This window comes from Benincasa hispida, chromosome 11 (genome assembly GCF_009727055.1).
Source record: "Benincasa hispida cultivar B227 chromosome 11, ASM972705v1, whole genome shotgun sequence".
NCBI lineage: Eukaryota > Viridiplantae > Streptophyta > Magnoliopsida > Cucurbitales > Cucurbitaceae > Benincasa > Benincasa hispida.
The window spans coordinates 37,138,126-37,158,121 of record NC_052359.1 but is presented as its reverse complement, the minus strand read 5'-3'; the positions used below and the strand labels follow the sequence as shown (position 1 = coordinate 37,158,121).

Sequence of the window (19,996 nt, the reverse complement as noted above, 5' to 3'; positions counted from 1 at the left end):
CATGGAGAACCCTAAAATAGAATAAAAACAAAGGTTGATGACGTAAGGGCAAACGTTAGCCAAAATTAGATGCCTTATTAAGAGAAATTCTTAAACCTAAGTAATTTTAAAAAAGCCATTTGTAGGATGAGTTGTCACACAGAGAAGAGCTGGAAACGGCTATAAATAGGAGGCTTTAGGTTAGAAGTTAAACTGATTCTCAAACAAAACTCAGTAGTAAAAATCGTGTGAAAAGGGTGAAGTAATTCTGTTAGTTAAAAGGAGGAAACGCAAGGGAAGTGCTGCCCAAATTTCCTTCTGGTTTAAGAGGGAAAGCTATTAAACCATAAGGAATAATAAGGAATAACTAGGATCGTAGTCAAGGTAAGTAGTTTATCTCACCCTCTCTTTAAGTGTTTCATGGTAGTGTACCTTTAATATGTTGCATAATTATGTTATTGTTATGTTACATTACATGTTTAAAATACGTTTATCGACAAGGGACTCCATGCATTATGTTTATTCATAAGATTAAATTTTAATTAGATAAAGGTTATGCTTCTAGGGTTAGCAGGGCATGTATGGTTGCACCCCTCTAGACCCAATTCTATGTCAAGATTATGCTAGGGACTAACGGGGTATGTATGGTTGCACCCCTCTAGTCCAATCTTACGTTTATGTTAATGGTTGATGTTTGATGCAACTCTGGCCCTACTGACTGCATAACCCGCTAATCATCAGATGGGTTAGTTTCTGCCTAAGTCCTCATCTTCCTATCAGGACGGAGAAATTTACATTAGAAGCATAACCGACCACCACATGTTATTATATGTTTTCGGTCCCAATCTTATGTTTTCAAGACATGTTGCATGTGATTGTGCATTTGGTCACTACCCTATGTGAGAACTACTTACTGGGTATATTATATACTCATCCTATTTTTACAGACTTTGTAGGTAAGGACACAGCGCAGGTGGCAGAACTGGACGTCGCTCAAATGGCCAACCATCAAACTCACTATTATAGACATATGCATTTTTGTATCACTACGCTGATGTTTTATGGATCCTGATGTTTTGTAAAATAAATTTTTTTTTTATATAGTTTTCTACCTAATTAATAAAATCTTAGATATGTTCTTTTGAGATTATTGCCAAAACTCATCTCATAACGGTCGGAACATAATATGTAAGGATCCGGTCGTTACACAAAGTGTTGTTCTAAATGTGGAGATTACAACCCTATTTAAACTAATTTAATAGACACCATGAAAAGGTGCAACCTTTCACTTATATTGGGTACATTCATCTAATACCCTTTCAACTACTCTAATTAATGTAAATTCATAATTAAATACATGGGATGTTAATAGTGTAAATGAATCTGAATTTTTAGATTCATGATGGCTTTTGGATGACCAAATGACTCTTGGAGCTTTAATGGTTGCAACTCTTCACCTTTGACTGGAAACTTATCTTCAAAGCAAGTATTTAATCCTTCTAGAAGTCTTTTAGCTCTAGCTTATCATTGGTTTTTGGGACATAATGATTGCATCATGATTAGATTGACTTATAAAGCTCTCCCATGGATTTTTAGCATGAGCTTCGATTGAGCTGAATTGAGCTTGTTGAACTTCATTTTTCTCTTATAAAACTTCATGTTCTCCTATCATTGTCATCTCATTGTTAGCTCCTTATCAAAATATGCGAGATAACTAATGTATGGGAATTAAACATATGTATTTGTTATATAATCATGAATCAAATTTAATAATATTTAATATATTCTCGCAGAAATAGAGATAAATAAATATTTTAATATTAAACGTTAATTAAAAGCAATATATATATATATTACTAATATAATTAAATAAATATAAATTAATTATAATATTATTAATTAATAAGAAAATTCTATAATAAAAAGTTAAGTAAATATAAAATGTTAATTGTAAATGTAATAATCAAAATTTATTAAGTCTAAAAATTATATTTATATTTAATACTTAATTAATTATGTTATAGAAAATCTCAATTATGTGAAGGTATTAAAAAATTTATTTGAGATAAATTTTAAATCTCTTAGTGAAACAAGAACAAATAATTAAACTTTCTAAAAAATATTAAATACCGATGGAAAAGATTTGTAAAACCAATCAAACGGTTAGATACCATCTAATCTTAAACTTGAATGTTTTGTTCGATTGTCTCGTCCTACATATTAAAAAAAATAAAGAAGAAAAAAAAAACCCAACTTATTTAAAAGAGTCGTGTGGGTCAAACTATAGTTTGGGCTCATAAATGAACTTTACCTTATCCTAGATTCTGATTCATGTTCTTAATGAAAATTACCCAAACTATATGCCTATATATATATATATATTATTACTTTTTCTTACATACAAATCTTAAGCCCACTAAATTTAAACGCCAAATACTATTAAATTACTATTGGTTGTAAAGGTCAAAAGTTGTTAACTTTAGCCCTATAGTTCTTCATTTCAAAATTAGTTTTTTTTTTTTTTACTTTTACTTAAAAAAGCAAGTTAGAGCTTATCGGCTCATAAGTCTAGCTTTTTGTAGAAAATTTGAAGCTACATCTCTTTGCACAACCTTCCGCTAGTCTATGATTTTTAGAAGTGTTCATGGATTGAATTGGATTGAAAGACTTTTTAGACTCAATTCAATTATTCGGATTGTAAATTTCTCCAATCCAAATAATCTTTATTAAAAAATGAACCTAACCCAATTATGAAATATTTGAGTTGGATTGGTTGGGGTTAATCGGGTAATTTATTTAAAATTTTGTTCTAAAAAAAACAAAACATAAATACATAAAAATCTAATTTAATTATTTTCATATATTGAATTAAGATTAACTACTCAATTTCAATTTATTTAGTAAAAATTTTCTTTCTAAAGTGTAAATAAACTATTTTAAGAGTTGTTGAAGAATAAAATATTCAAAAAATATTGTAATTAAATAAAATTAAAATCAGTATATGCATAAATAATTGTGTTATAAGTAACAAAAAAAAAATATATATATTTTAAAATTAATAATAAATCTGGGTTGGTTTTGATTATATTAGGTGAACCTATGAACCAACCCAACCCATAAAATTTTCATTTATTTGAATCCAACCTAATCCAAATGAGTTGATAATCTAATCCAAACCGTACGAATTGGGTTGGATTGATTGGTTTTTTCGGATCATCTAGTTTTTTAAACATCCCTAGTGGCTTAGAGATTGGTTTTGTAGATGTTGGTTACTTCAATGGATCTCCTATCTGTGTGGATTACCAAACAGTAGCCTATAAAAAATCCATTAAGATGTGCATTAAATCCTAACAAATTTGAAGGGTGTCATGGTAGTTTTTAAGGCTGGCAGTGGGCAGACCTCTATTCTATTAGGATGGTATTGGACAAAGCAAATTATTTTTTTTCTAAAGTCAAGAATATGAATTGTTAAAAAGATTGTGAGTAAATAAACCTAATTAAAAAAATATAAAATAAATAAAATAATTATAAAATTTTTCAAATTTTATACTAAATCTTATATTTTTTTCAAAATTTCTCCAAATTTGATTATTTTTACCAAATCTTATATCAAATTTTCACATAGTTTTTCAAATCTTCACCCTAATTTCTATTTCCATATTATATGAATTTCTAAGTTCCCAATTTTTTTTATAAAAGATCAAATTTTGCAAATAGGAAAAATATAAAGAATCTCGATGTTAATCTGTAATAAATTTCATCACGAAAGCCTAAATATATAGTAATTTTGCCTGTGGCAATATTTGATCTTTGGACTAAAAGATTTGAAAAATTAAGTAAGATTTGATATAAAATTTGAAAAAATTACATAATATTTAGAAAAATCGATAGAATCTCATTCTACTGTCTGGGATTTCATCGAGAAAGCCCAAAACAATCAATAAAAGTTAGAAAAGTTAAATTTTTATGTAAATTTTGATGGACTATCTCACACGAAATAGATCGAAAAAATTATTGTAACAAGTTTTTAAAAAATGTGTTAGTTTTGAAAGATAAAAATTTGAAAAAGTTATTTCTGAAAATTTCCATCTATGACTGATAGACCTCTACCGATGATATGATCTATTACTTCTAACAAAATCTAAATTTTGTTATATCTATAAATTATTTTAGATTGTACTATACTCAAAAGTTAGCTAATAATTTTGATAAAAAATGATGTTTATCCCGTAAATTAACACAATATCAAGGTTGGAGCTTCTAAGTTTCCACCAATGCATGTAGCGGTGTATTAAGAAGACAACGCACACATTATATAGATGCCAACTTTGTAGCCTACCATAAAAAAGTAATATCTTTTTTCAAAAAAGGAGAAAAAAAAAACCTCTATTCATTCCAAAAGAGCATTATGATAGCTTCTAAATTGAATTGCAAACTTAGTTTCTCGACCATTTAAGTTTATGTCAAAAATATTTTTGAACTCTAAAAATTAATTTTGTAATTTTTTAAAGAAAAATGTAGAACATATCAACAATCTATATGAAATATAAATTCGAAGATCTAAGACTTGAAAAAAAAACAAAAATCGAACTATTGAGAATCTGTTAGGCAATTTTATAAGTTCAAGAATTTTTAGGATACCACTTTTAAAATTCATAATCTTATTATACACATTTTAAAACTTAGAAACTAAGGGCCCGTCCGATAACGTTCCTGTTTTATGTTTTCTGTTTCTGTTTCTTATTTTTTAAGAAATTGACCTGTTTGATAACTATTTATGTTTCTTGTTCTTAAAATTTGAGAAACGTTCCTAAAAATGAGACAAAAAATGAGGAATTATAAAAGGTATTCTTTTGTTTCATTTCTATTTTATTTAAGGTTGTTTTCAGAATATTTTATACTAGAGAGACTTGGTTAATTGGTGAAGAAAAATGCCTAAATTACTCTTCATATTCATCGTCTTAAGATCAAATCTCATTTGAAACTTATTTTATTTTATTTTTCATTCTTTCTTTTATATTTCTTTTTTCTCTATTTTTTTATATTTATTTCAGAATTATTTATTTCTTTTATTTGTATTTATTTTCTTCTTTCTCTCTTTTATATTTCCCTTTTCTCTTAATATTTCTTTCATAATTATTTCTTCCTTTTATTTATATTTATTTTCTTCTTTTTTTATATATATTTATTTTCTCCCTATATTTTTTATATTTCTTTCTTTTATTTATATTTATTGTCCTTTTTTATATCTATATGTTAATTTAATTTTGAATTTTGAATTTTCAAATATTTAGATTTATATATTTTTTTGATTTTCAAATTTCAAATTTTCAATAGGGTTATTTTCAAATATAGGAAAATGAACTATAACAAAATTTTACTGTCTATTGCAAATAGACTGTGATATTTTTCTATTATTTGTAAATATTTTCAACAATTTTTCATTTAAAATAATTTTCCTTTTCAATATGTATATATATATATATATTAATTTTGAATTTTGAATTTTTCAATATGCATATTTATTTATTTTTTTTATTACATACGAAACCAATTATAATTTTACAATAATATAAATTTTGTTTACTAAAATATTCATTTAGGTTCATTTCAATATTTTTACAACCTCAACACATTTACAATAGTATAATTGAGTTAGATTTGAGTCTTCATTATTTAAAATTTAAAACAAATGACTTGAGTGAGAAATAATATTGTAAATAAAATTTTAGCAACATAAGAATGATAGAAACAATTGTATTATTTATATTAATTTTACATCGGGACTTACGTGTATTCAATAGTTTAAATATTTGATAATTATTTTTTTTATATTTTAATGCATACTATATATTTTTATTTTATATAATTAAATTATATTTATTTGAACTATAAAATATGAAAAAAAATTATAAGGAAAAAAATAAAAGAAACGAAAAGCAAGAAATAGTTATCAAACAAGATTTTGTTCTTATTTCTTTTTTTTTTCAAGAAACAGGAAACATGAATAATTATCAAACATATTCCTGTTTCTTGTTCTAAAAAAAGAAGAAACGGGAAACAAGAAACAAGAAACAAGGAACGGAAAACATAAAACTGGAAACAGAAACATATCAAACAAACCCTAAATGAAGATAAATTCAAAAGTCAAAGTACTAAACCGATAATTTACATAACCAATATTCTATGCATTTATTTAATATATTAAGTAAAGCTAAAAAATTTCATTTTATTGATGCATAAATCCTCACAGGTCACTTCACATCTTTGTGAGTGTGTTCGAGCCGACCTGCAAAAGAATTCATATCAGTGTGGTTCCAACCACATATACACTCTAATTCGAAATTATCTAGATATTCACTTCCATTTAATAGACTTTGGTATAATTATCTATTGATTTAGTGTTAGAATTCCTCGAGTTTTTCCCTGATGATCGGTGTGGTAAATTTCTTTCTTTTTTTCCAGTTTTGTTGAACTTATTATCTATTCATCCATAATAAATATGCTCCTAATTGTTTGCATTTATTTTTTTAGGAGGTAAGAAGAATTAATATTTTTTTTTTTATAGAAGAATAATTAGAACACAATTGGTATGTTTTAGTTAATATTTAGATTAGTTGTTACTATAGATTAAGTATTGATTAATTAGTATTTTAGAATTAATTAGTTAATTATCTTATTTTTATGTAAGACTATATATCGCCACTTTTAGGATGGTAATTAGAAGCTTTTGATCATCTATTTTAATATAGAACTTGTGTTTTGGAGAGTTTATCTCAATTAGGGATAAATTTTTCTTGTTTGTCCATGAATTTGACCTAAATATCTCAACCCGTTGCATCAATGCCCTTGTTTTTTAATCTAAAATTTGTTAGTTTTGAATTTTGAACCGTTTATTAATAAGAGCAAAGCCTAGTTTTCCAAAAAATTCACTAACTCAACCAAATCATCTGCTTTTTAACTAATTTTCATTTCTCAATAATATCTAATAAGAGGTTACATATTTGTGTGGGGAATGACTTGAGCTTTTGGTCTATTACGAAAAACAAAAAGCAAAAGACATGTCAAAAAAATAGTACATTGTTCTACATTGAAAGATTTTGATTTATTGAATAAAGACTTGTGTAAGAATTTTTAAATTATTATCGTGGTGGAGGTAGAAACTTTCTCGATATGTGTACATTTTCATTGCTATTGGTTGTTGGACAGGGAGAGCAATAAGTTAAAGGTTATTGTTTTATTAATGTGACAGAAACATTTTATTACCGTTTTAAAACTGATTATGTGTATCTAAAATTAATTTCAATCTAAAACCATTCTAATTTCCTTCTTCCGTATATACAGTGCTATACCATTTTGAAAAATACACAATACAGAATAGGCTTCTTTCTTTTCCTCTCTGAATTTAAACTTCAATTTCTCAGCAATTTTCCTTTTCACTTCAACCATTCTCCGACGACTGCACGTCAAAATAGGGTGAAGTTAATGTTGAGGAGTCTTAAATCATCAATTAATCTAAATGTTTAAATTTAGGTCAATCGATAATTTTAAATGGTATCATAGCAGATTGGTTCATGATATCCTATGCTCAAACTCGTGCAATGTTATTTTCTCCCTATTTAATATCGATTTGTGCTTGTTTAGCTTTTCTTTATATTTCAAGTTCACAAATTAGGGAGAGTGTTAGTGATATATAATTAAATTTGCCTTTATCCACGAAAGTTTTTTGGTCAATTGGTTATTTAAGAAAGAGCAATCGATTTACAATGATTTAGCATCAAAGTAGTGCCGTATATTACTTTTAAGGCAGTGGATTTTTCATGGCACAATAACAATGATCTACCTTTGGTCTTACCATTTGAACATTCAAGTGAGTTTAATATGAAAACGTCTTAATACAGGCCTTGGCACAGGTATGATCGGGTGAGCTTCGATATCAAGTCATGAAAAAAAATGGAGAAACATATACATGGGAGTCCTTATTCCTTAATAGTTTGATCGGACAGTTAACTCCAATAGTATATTTTCATAAGAAAAGAACTTGGATGCTCTCTTGGTGACACTTATCTTGCTGCATCTCAAAAGATTGTCTAATAAAATTTTGACACGGGATAAATAATTTTTTTTAAAAATATATATTTTATTGTATAAGAAAAGGGAATATATACGATTAGGTGTAGCTCATTATCCTTGCAATAAACTAAGGTTTAAGATTTTTCATATATCTCGTTTGATATTGTTTTATTCTTGCACATGTTTTGTGTGGAATAAAATAAATAAATGAAACTCTTGCTAGTTTAATTAGGTAGACTTTGAAACAAAATGTAATATTAAATTGCCGTGTAGAAAAACCCAATCTTCTACTTCTAGAATTGGGGGTGGGAAATAATTTTATTAATAGGAAAATTGCACTTTTGTCCTTGTAGTTTGGATTATTATGTTGTATTTGTAACCATTTTAGTCTCATTTTGTTTCATTTTATTCGATTGTGTTAGTTTTTTTTTTTTTTTTAATTATTGAATGAAAGATCGGGTAACGAAAGACTGGACGACACTAATCTTTTCTCTTATTATCCTATTTTTTTTCTTTCTTTTTATCCCCCTTTCTTGTTTTGACATTTCTTCATAATTTCAAGTGACGCTTTCTAATTATTCCAATTTGATGATTAAGGCGTCATATCACTAAATTTACCATCACGAGTATTTTTCTGTTAAACTTGTTTCGATCTTATCTGCTTCATTTGAACTTTGATTTGAGTAATCAAATTATGTTGAAATCATCATGTCAATCTCGATATACGAACACTTTAAAATACTAAAATCATCACTAAATAAATATTTGTTATGATCAAAATTTTCCCAAACTCTCTCGCCCGAATATTGGAGAAAGCTAGAATATATAAAAAAACAAATAATGAAACATATTTCGAACTTGTGTTCAATAATTAGTAGTAGTTTATATAAAGTGCCATGCTCTATAGTTTTCTCCTTTGCCTAAACTAGGTTAAGCCTAAGCTTGAACTATGCCCAATAATTGCTTTGGATTTTGTAAATGAGAAATTCTCATCTCTCTTTCTTACTTCAACTTGATTAATCAAAACCTTGAGAAATTTTCCATTGTATAATTTACTTGTTTCACATTATATGATAATTTTGTAACATCCAAATAAACTTGATATTTAATTTATGTGTCTCTCCTCTATTTTTATTATTTATTTTTTTTTCTTATTCCTCTTTTAACTTCTAGTGACCAATGAAAGCCCTTTGCAAATCAGGACAATTGCAGCTGCAAGATATATTAGCCATTTCTCTTGATATTTTTATGCTCTATGAGACAAAATCCTCCTGCCATCTGCCCATCAAATGGCCATAAATTTTCAAGACTTGTCCATTTTAACTTAGTTTCAATTTCCTACTCTTTTTCTTTTTTCAAATTTTTGGACCTTTGATGAAATATCTTCAGAACTCTTATGACGTGGGCTTCACCCATTGGTTATCATTTGATAAGAAATATGTGTCAATGGCACACTTCCCATTCCAATTTATATATTATATATAGTTCCTAAAGCCATATCCCATGATTTATATCCTCTTTGAAGCTCACAAACTGAACTTAACATTACTTTCTTCCATACACATAGATATGGCAACAATTTATGGTGTAAACCTCTCAAGTCCAAGGATCTTGCCCAAGGCAGCTAAGACACCTAAAGTACAGGCTCTCAATGTCGGGTCGCTCCGCTGCTCGTGGAAGCAATCGACCCGGTTCGGAGCCGTACGATTGAGAGTTCCACCGGTTCACGCTGCTCCGGATAAGATATCAGATAAGGTAGAAGAGAGTATAAAAAATGCAGAGGAGGCTTGTGCAGGCGACCCTGTGAGTGGCGAGTGCGCTGCAGCATGGGACGAAGTTGAGGAATTGAGCGCAGCGGCGAGCCATGCTCGTGACAGGAAGAAGGAGTCGGATCCATTGGAGAACTATTGCAAAGACAATCCAGAGACCGAGGAATGTCGCACCTATGACAATTGAGTAATGAAATGATATCAAATTTTAGGCATTTTATTTCATCTATATATTGATTTGGGTTAAAGTTATTGGACGACATGTTGTTGTATAACTTTTTAAAGTTGTTAATTTTACAAAGTTGCATGAATATGGCCATAAACTCGTCTTAGATAAGAGCTTTAGATATTATCCACACGTTATGATTAAGCTTTGAGAAAAGGTTTTTCTCGTCTACCTTATTTTGGCCATTTCTTGCTTGTAAATTGCCTTTCAAAGTGGGAACCTAGGGAATTATAAAGATAAATTATTTGTTTATCTATAGATAGACAAGGAAAATATTATTCCATTTTTAATTCATTTCAATTATGTATTAAATTTTATGAATCTAAAAATCAATAAAGACCATCCCACTTCATTTTTACTACACATAAATTTAGGAATTCTATACTCTCCAAGATTTTCTGAAGCTTTTGAGTTCAAACATTCACCATAGAGTAATTTGAACTATTCAAGGTTTCAATTTGTTTGTATTTTCTAAAGACGGGCCAAGGAATGATTTTTTGTTTGATGTAGAAGCTTTGCAATTGCATATTGAGAGTAGGATTCATGTCATGTACTAACCTACTCTTGAGGTATTTGTTTCTCAAAACTATTTTGAGTCAATTTGACTTCCTCCTTTATATAATTATAATAAAACAAAATCCCTAATTTATATGATATAGAAGGTTTGCATATTAAGAGTCAAAATAATTTTCTAAGTTATTGTCAAAAAAAAAAAAAAACCCTCAGCCCTTATGATAACCATTTGCTTATTTAGATCTCATTTGATAATCATTATTTTTTTTTTAAATTAAATCTATAGACACTATTTTCACCTCCAAATTTCTTCATTTATTATCTACCTTTTATTAATGGTTTAAAAAACCAAGTCAAAATTTGAAAACTAAAAAAAATAGCCTTTAGAAAGTTGTTTTTGTTTTTAAAATTTAACTAATTATTCAACCATTGTATTTAAGAAAGATTCAACTCATTACAAGAAATGAAGAGAAAATAGATTTAATTTTAAAAATAAAAAACTAAAGATAAAATAATTACCAATCAAGGTCTCATTTTTTTTTTATTGTTTTTTAAAAATTCGGCTTATAAACATACCTCATATCTAGTTCCTTTATTTTGTTATTCACTTTTAAATGGTCTTGTTTGGCTGAAAAATTCAAACATTTCTTTTGAAAAGACAACATTGAAAGAAAATTGAGAGAGAGGGCACAAATTTCAAAAACCTAAACCTAGAAATGAAATCTTTGTTAAAACAAAACCTTAACTATTAGGAGACGGAGTTAAATAAGTATGGAGTTAATATATTGAAATTAAGAAGTCTATGTTTAGGATGCAAAGCTACAAGATAATGTTCTATCAATAATGGTAAAAAATATACTAAGAAAGAAAGATAGAGTTACTCCATAAATGTGATAGAAAGGAAGATAAATTTTTTTCAATAAATGTGAAAAATAGAAAAAGATGGGAAGATAAAGTTATTCGATAAATGTGTAAACTTTAAATAGTGTAGTTGAATAATTTACACCAATTTAAGATATAGGAACAAACTACTTTTTTTTATAGTTTTTCAAATCTAGCCCAATTTTAAAGAACGTTTCCTAAAATTTATGAACAAAAAACAGGAAAGGTTATCATTCATGAATGTTCTTGAAAATTGAGAAAAAGAAACAGGAAGGGGTCCTATAATGTCCCCATTAACTCTAGGGAGAAAACTAGTTTAAAATTGTAGAATGATTAATAGTGTGAAGTAGAACAACAATTCAGGTTGACTACATTCCAAACTATAAAAAACAGAAATGATATCAACTAAAAAGTTCAATAATCATCACAGGAAACTTCTACAAAAATATCTAAAGAACCTTGGACAACTTTTCAAAAGCAATTAACAACATACTAGATTTTTGTTCCAAAACGGTTTTTAAAAACAGCTACAGAATCAGACAGCTGTGAATTAGATTACTGTTTAAAACTAAAGGTGAATACGAGAAACAAGTGGAAGTTGCTAGTCTTTTCATTAGTAAATAAATCTACGCCAGCAAGAAAGATAGACCACAGAAAATTAAGCTACAACACGTGACCTTTGGTTTTTACATCTATGCAATTTGTGGCGAGAAGGCTATTTTTAGAGAATAAATTTAGTTTATAAAGAAAAGAATCGGCATATTCTTGAAGAAGAGGAATAAGACTATTTAACACATTGGATAAGCTAAAATTGCCCACGGAACCAAGGGCAGACAGGTCAAATTTGTTCATTGACAAGCAATAGAAGAATTAGGGCATATTGAGTTTTTGGACTACTTTGACTTATATCTATAATCTTGATTATGATATCTAAACACTCCCTTTTTGTGAAATAAAATAAACTATCACTTAAAGGAGACCCTGTTTATTGTATATTTTTCTACCTTTTTCCCTTTAAAAAATTCCCCACCTACCAACTCCACCTACAAAAGACCCTGCAGCACACAAGGGCAACCAAAGAGAAGGTCCAAAGAAGATCAGAAAGGAGATTCCAGGAAGAATCAATCCAAGAGGATAAAATCAAAGAAGTTCAAAGACAGAAAAATATAGATATATATCAACCCTATCATTACATAATGGATTAGTACAAGCAACAGTACTCATCTGGGGTTTCTCCAGTACACAATCTGAGGCATATTCCTTTCCCATCTGGGATAGCCATGAATCAAATCCAGCCCCGGGACTTCTTTTTTTATTCAACTGTAATGAGCCAATTCAAAAGGTTAGGCGGCAAAATTCCTGATAATCTAAATCAAATTTGTAACAGAGACATAATGGACTTTGTTCAAAATGCAACAGCCCATATTCTAAAACAGCAACAAACAAAAGGAGCTAACACCCAGAGATCTTTGCATCAACAATATTCAATACTCGAGAGATAACACCAAATTCCATGTCATTGATACACAAGAACTTCTTGCGTTCAGCAATTACTCGGTGAGAAATCACAAATATAGAAGTCCCGGAATACAGATAGTATTAATATATCATTACCATAACCAAAAACACATAAATTACCATGTTCTAGACATTATCTTGACTAATCCACATTTGCAGATACATTACCACAATTACATGACACACAAACACAGACACACAGAGCAGAATCCTAAGACCTGCGACAAATTCACAGACGACTATGATTCCAAGGGACAAAAAGACTCGCAAATGTGGCATCTCTAATCCCTCTAAGAGGGACTGACTAACACAGGAACATGTCAGCAACGGGCAGAACTGGCCGAGAGAGCTCCCACGGCTTCAAGAGAGGATCGGGTATTTCAGGGATATCCATAGCAAGCCCGCTAACCTCCTCCACAATATGAAGAACAGAGTTTAAGGACCGCAAACGATCAGTGAGTTCCATAGCTTGAGCCCTGAGAACATTGTTCATGTTGTCGACTTGTACAAATGCTTGCTCCTTGGCACCAATGCTCTGCACAAGCTGATTATTCGCAATTTGTAATCGACTTACCTCACCAGCAAGGTCCTCCAATTGCTTCTGCTTTCTCATCCGAGACCTCCGAGCCGATTCTCGGTTAGATTGCATCCGCTTCCTCTTCCTCTCATCAGGAAGAGCAGATGGCGAACCTCCATTAGATCCGGAACTGGTTTGTCTTGGGATAGAAGCCATATAATTCTCTCTTTCAATTAATTCCCGCCAAATAATCACAAGTCAAAAGTTATTTCAGGTTCTAATCTGATAAAAGTAAAACGAATCTTCCGATCTACAACTCAGCCTAGTGTAAGAAGAGATCAATCGAATTCTACCGCGACGAAGGAAACGATTAGTTCATGAGAAAACATAGAACCAGTAGAGAAACACAACCGAAAAGGAGTGGAGGATACGAATACGTCGCCTTAATAAAGAGAACGTCATAGAAAACCTAAAATCATTGAGGAAATGAACAAAACCCTAGAAGGAAGCAGCTAACACACGGATTTTGAAATCAGAACAAGAGAGGCAAACACGGAAGCAGGAGAAATGAATCAAAGAACGGGCAAATTGAAAGAACAACCACAAATCAAGAGGCAACCGAGGAGCGGAAGGAAGAATTGGACAGAGATTCGAAATTGAAGAGAAGAGAGAGAAATGGGAAGGAAACCCAAGAAGAAGAAAAGGAAAGAAGGAAGAAAGAAAGAAAGAAAGAAAGAGATAAAAAAGACCAAAAGAAAAAGAGAGGAAAAGGAGAAAAGGAAACTTAGCTTAGAGAAGCGGAAGCTGAAAGGCAGCGAGCGAATTGGAAGGCGAAAGAAGGTTAGGCACGGCGTGGAGAGGGGCTTTTATAGGCGAGCAACGTGAAGGGCTCAACTAAAAAAATTCGGATTTTTTAATTATTTTATTTTTAAATGACAAAAACGTAATTTCATGGCAGCGCGTCGGTGTCATAGCTGGCATGGGACGTGACGACAGCGTGTAAGTATCTGTCTTCGTTTGATTCTACCGTTTTTTTCCCCCTCACGATTTTCATTCATTAATTTACTTTTTTAAATATTTTCTTTCACTCCGCAAGTTTTTTTTTTTTTTTTACCTTGTTACGCTGTTTTTACTATTACTTGACTAATGGTATAATGAAATGGAGATTCAATCCTTGATTGTAAATTATGGATATGAGAAAATATATCGACTTCACCACATTGTTTGCTACGATAAATATCTTTCCTTCCTTCTTTTCTTCTTCTTCCTTTCTATTTCTTCCCTCCTCCATTGAACCTTATTGTTCATCCTTTTCCTCCTCATCAATTGTTGTTTGTGTCCAAAATTCATTATATCATCAATTAAATATTCATAATCCATTAACGATGAACATCATTTAAAGTTCTGTTCTTATATGTGAAGGAACAAAGGTTCCATATTGTTAGAGTTTTGTTATTGGCTATATATCTGTTTGAGGTTGATAGTTGTTGGTTTCGTGGATGATCTGGTGTTGTTACAGAAGTTGTCACACAAGATGTCATTCCTGCAATTTATTTTTTCCTTATTTGAAAATTCTGCAGAGTTATTTTTCTGGATTTTTTTCCTTTCTTAATGCTCTACAGAACTCGTTTGATATTGTTTCTTTTATCTGTTGTGCCTATTTATTTGCAAGTCTTTGCATTGTTAGGGTTGTCACTTCTGTTTATTGATGTGGAGTTCTTGTGTTTTTATGTTGTCTATTTAATACAATACTCTACTGTGTTGTCGTTGATCTACATTCAACCATGTGAAATCTTTGTTGAAGGTTTCATGGTCTTAGGGGAGCTTAAGACTCGATACTTGAGAAGGGATTCGCTGCCTTACGGGGAGTCTAAGACTTCATTACACGAGAAGGAGTTCACACCCTTAAGGGGAGCTAAGTTATATCAGTGAAGTGTCTTCACGAACAGAGGAAAGATAACATCAAAAGAAAAGAATTTTCATACACTAAGGGAAACCGAAGTGTTCGTTGCTAATATTCACACACTTAGAGGGAGCCTAAGTGATTAGTGAGTTAAACTCTACATGTGTCACTATAAACACCATTACTTTACAAATAAATACTACATTGTAAATGCTCGACTCTTTAATATTAGTGAAAAGAAATTCTCTTTTCTGGGCACACTGCCCTCCGGATGTTGGTGGTATATTACCGAACTGGGTTACCAATCTCTGTGTGTTCTTCCTTGATTTATTGTTTGTTATTATTTTGTTGTCCCAGTAAATGCTTGGACATCCTATTTAACATTTGTGATCTAATTGACGTGTCTTCTTAAAATTTTTTACATGGTATCAAAGTAGTCACCTTTATCTCATGTGTGTCGATCATGGATAGAATTAAGGAAGGTGGTCCACCACATGTCTTCCCATTATAGAAGGAACAAAATACTCCTACTAGAAAGCTAGGATGACTGCTTTCTTGAAGTCAATGGACAAAAAAACTTGGAAAGTTATTGTAACTAGATGGTCTCATCCAACTACTAAAGGTGTTGATGGCAAAAAAATGTTGAAACCTGAAATTTAGTGGTCAGAAAATGAAGAAGAAACTTCCTAGGAAACTCTCGTGCACTGAATGCCATATTTAATGGAGTGATCGAAATAAATTCCATTTAGTTAACACTTGTGTATCTACAAAGGAAGCATGAGATATTTTATCTATTGCTCATGAGGGACCTTCAAAGGTCAAAATGTCTAGATTGCAACTGTTGACTTTAAAGTTTGAAAATCTAAAAATGCATGATGATCAATCAGTTGCTGACTTCAATGTTTGGTTGTTGGGTATTACTAATGAGTCTTTTGTACTGGGGGAGAAAATCTATGAAGAAAAATTAGTTAAGAAGGTGCTTAAGGCACTGCCTAAGATATTTGACATGAAGATAACTGTTATAGAAGCACAAGACCTAACTTCTACGAAAGTTGACGAATTGTTTGGCTCTCTACTAACCTTTGAGTTGTCTTTAGATAATAAACTTGAGAAGAAGAATAAAGGAATTGCTCTGAAATTCTCCTTTGAATGAGAACATGATGAACTGAACAAAGATACTAGGGAATTTCTTGCTGACTTTGTATCTTTACTCTTCAAATAATTCAATCGAGTACTTAAACGATTTGAGAAGAGCTCAGTAAACTATAGCTCTCAGAATCCTAAATCTGGGGATACCCTTTCTGCAAAACAGTTTAAGACTCAGAGTGTAAAGAAGGAAGATGAAAAAGACTGATTTTACTAACTATCAACACAAAGAAAAATCGTTTAAGTGTAGAGAATGTGAAGGCTATAGGGATTTTCAAGCCGAGTGCCCACATTTTTTTTATGAAACAAAGTAAAAACTATGTTCTGACACTATCTGATGAGAATAATGATCAGAGGAAGATGTCAAGGCCCTTATCAGTAACATATAATCCAACACCTCATCATATGAGAACCTTGAGTATGATGTCTTTGTGGGAGGTGATAATAGCGAAGTGCACCTTGCGTCTTCTGATCCATCTTATCAGGTTTTTATTCAACAAATGGCAAGATGGTTTGAAAGTACTTGATGTTCAAAAAGGATTGAGTCTCTGGTGGCAGACAATTATAGACTTATGTCTTCAATTGCTGACTTAAAGTGTGAGCTAAATCAGGTTAGGGTAAAGAAAGAATTCGCGTGTAAATAAAAAAGAATGCTGAAATCTAGCACTGAGACTTTAAATAAAGTATTGACCAAAGGGAAGACGGTTGGTGACAACTCCTGTCTTCGTTTCTCCAAAAGAGGAAACATGAATGATAATTAGACTCAATACAAAGGAAAATAGAAGATAGAGTATGTTAGAGCACAAAACTCAGATTCATATATTTCACTGAGAACATCCTCAAGTAATCTAAATTGGAAAGTCAACAGATCTTTTCATGCAGAAGTGGATATGTCATTATTGTAGAAAATGGGGTCATAGACAACCTTTATGTTTTTAGTTACATGGGCTACCTCACAGATTTACAGATACAACCAAGGTTCCTCACCATTTCAAAAATAACTCTCAAAGGGAGACCATGCTTAAAAAAGAGTGAAGAGTGAAAAGCGCGCAGAATATGTGCAATGTTACCTTGACTTCCTTCAAGTCTTCTACCAAATGAGACGGGTTTTCTGATAGTGAAAGTTCAAGTCATGATTAGTGAGAGAGTTATATATTGGAGCTAAAATTAGTAAGCTCAGGTAGAGTTGCTTTTGGGAATGGTGCTACAGAAAGAATAATGGGAAGTGAAAACTCAATTACCCCGACCTTCCTTCGCTCAGTGATGTTATGTTAGTTAAAGGTCTCACAATCTTATCAGCATCGACCAACTGTGTGATCAAGGTCTGAATGTCAATTTTACTAAGGACCAATGTATTGTCCAAGACAATGATAGAGCTCTTGTTCTCTTGTTATGACATGTAATTGTTATTTGTGGTCCCCTAACGATTTTATCTCAGGTGTGTAATCTCTCTCATCAAGATGAGACAAGTTTGTAGCATAAACGCCTAGGACATATGAGTATGAAGAATATTTAAAAGGTCATTGCCAAGAATACTATAATATGTATTCCTCCATTACGAGTTGTCAACTAATCTATATATGGTGATTGTCAGACAGGAAAACAAACGCATGTATCATATAAACAAAGTCTTCATATTGCTTCAAATCGCATTTTAGAACTTCTCCATCTAGATCTCATGGGCCCCATGCAATCTGAAAGCTTAGGAAGTATGTCCTAGTGTGTATTGATACTTTTTTAGGTACACATGGGTACAATTTATTTGAGACAAATCTAAGACTTTTACTGCATTTTCGAGCACTCTGCTTAGGACCAAAGAAAAAAATGAATGTTATATGCATTCAAGTGACCATGGCAGTGAAAGAATCAAATTCCTCGCGGAAGCATGTGAACGTCGTGCAATTGACAATTAATTTGAAAAATATTAAAATGCAGAGAAGAACAAAAACAAAAATTGACAGGATAAACATTAAATTAAAACCTATAAGCATGCTTTCTACGGGGAGTTAGAGAGAAAAAGAAATGTTTACCTTTGTAGAACTATTTCTCTTCACGTAAATCCTCTCCAAACCACGGACAATGCCTCTGCCCGAACACTGGTACTTTTCTTCAACATAAGATACCACCACTTAGCAACCTTGTTATTCTCTGGCAAGGGATAGAGATGTGTGGCCTCCTTAGAGTTTTTGGGAGAAGAGAGAATATTATAGAGAATATGAGAAAAATTTTCTTAAGAGAGACCTTGGAATAACTTCACGCTTGTGTGTTCTTCTATTACTTCTATATTCACAATACAAAGATGAAGGAGAGGATGAGGGAATTATTTAACTCCCCCATGTTAAAAGTAAGTAAATAACTCCCATGTATTGCGCAGAAATTAATATTATATTAAATATAATATATAGTAATATAATTAATTAACCTTTAATTAGTTAACTATATATTATGCATCTTAATAATATTAAAATGCAATTCTCTCTTATAACCTATAGTTTTAATATGAATCTCATTCACATTAATGTTAACATATAGTATTTATATGAATCTTATTCATATTAATAATATTTGAATCTTATTCAAATATTTATCTCTTATATATTATATAATTTTAATTATAAGTCACGTTTATGATTAACTATATACTTTAATGTATCAACATACATTATACTTTATAATAATTATATTAATATAATTAATACCTTTAATTCCCTTAAATAATTTGAACAATTCAAATTATTACAAAAATAATTATCCCTTGTTTTATCCTTAATGAGCTAGCATGAAGACCTTATAGACCTACATATTAGAAGCTCCAATGATACAAGATTAATTAGTTAAACTTTTTAATTAAATTAATCAATATTCATTAACTTCTAGTCACTCCACTAAATAGTTTGGAATCGCAAGAACGAATGCTAGCCTTATCTCAGGCATCTTATATGGGCAAGATGTTGTTTAGATATAAGATGCAAAATTCCAAGAAAAGTCTGTTACCTTTCAGAAATGAAATTCATCTGTCTAAGGAACAGTCTCCTAAGATACCTCAAGAAGTTGAGGTTATGAAACGAATTCCTTATGCATCAGCAGTTGGGAGTTTGATGTATGCCATGTTGTGTACACGCCTAGACATATGCTATGCAGTTGGAATAGTCAGCAGGTTTCAGTTCAGTCCTGGATATGATCATTAGACTGTCGTTAAGAACATCCTCAAATATCTTTGAAAAACGAGAGACTATATGTTTGTGTATGGTGCTAAGGATTTGATCCTTATAGGATACACTGACTCTGTTTTTTAAATCGATATTGATTCAAGAAAATCAACTTCAGGATCAGTGTTCACTCTAAATAGAGGAACTATAGTATCAAGGAGTATAAAGCAAAATTGTATTGCTAACTCTACCATGAAAGCGGAGTATGTAGTTGCATGTAAAGCAGCGAAAGAAGCGGTATGGCTTAGGAAATTCTCAACT

At 30.8% G+C, this 19,996-nt stretch overlaps 2 protein-coding genes across 2 annotated transcripts; one reads left to right on the top strand and one right to left on the bottom strand.

The window, feature by feature from the left end:
* Positions 1 to 9,552: 9,552 nt before the first annotated feature.
* On the top strand, positions 9,553 to 10,301 carry LOC120089931 (calvin cycle protein CP12-1, chloroplastic-like). Its single transcript, XM_039047375.1, has one exon. It carries the CDS (start codon positions 9,556 to 9,558, stop codon positions 10,006 to 10,008), a length of 453 nt encoding a protein of 150 aa, XP_038903303.1. The 5' UTR covers positions 9,553 to 9,555; the 3' UTR covers positions 10,009 to 10,301.
* A 2,609-nt stretch (positions 10,302 to 12,910) lies between these two features.
* On the bottom strand, positions 12,911 to 15,600 carry LOC120091191 (bZIP transcription factor 53). The gene has a single exon (XM_039049091.1). It carries the CDS (start codon positions 13,691 to 13,693, stop codon positions 13,265 to 13,267), a length of 429 nt encoding a protein of 142 aa, XP_038905019.1. The 5' UTR covers positions 13,694 to 15,600; the 3' UTR covers positions 12,911 to 13,264.
* Between the last annotated feature and the right edge of the window lie 4,396 nt (positions 15,601 to 19,996).

Bases quoted from the DNA above. Each gene is read 5' to 3' on its own strand.
- LOC120091191 (XM_039049091.1), bottom strand. From the start codon at position 13,693: ATGGCTTCTATCCCAAGACAAACCAGTTCCGGATCTAATGGAGGTTCG.
- LOC120089931 (XM_039047375.1), top strand. From the start codon at position 9,556: ATGATTTATATCCTCTTTGAAGCTCACAAACTGAACTTAACATTACTT.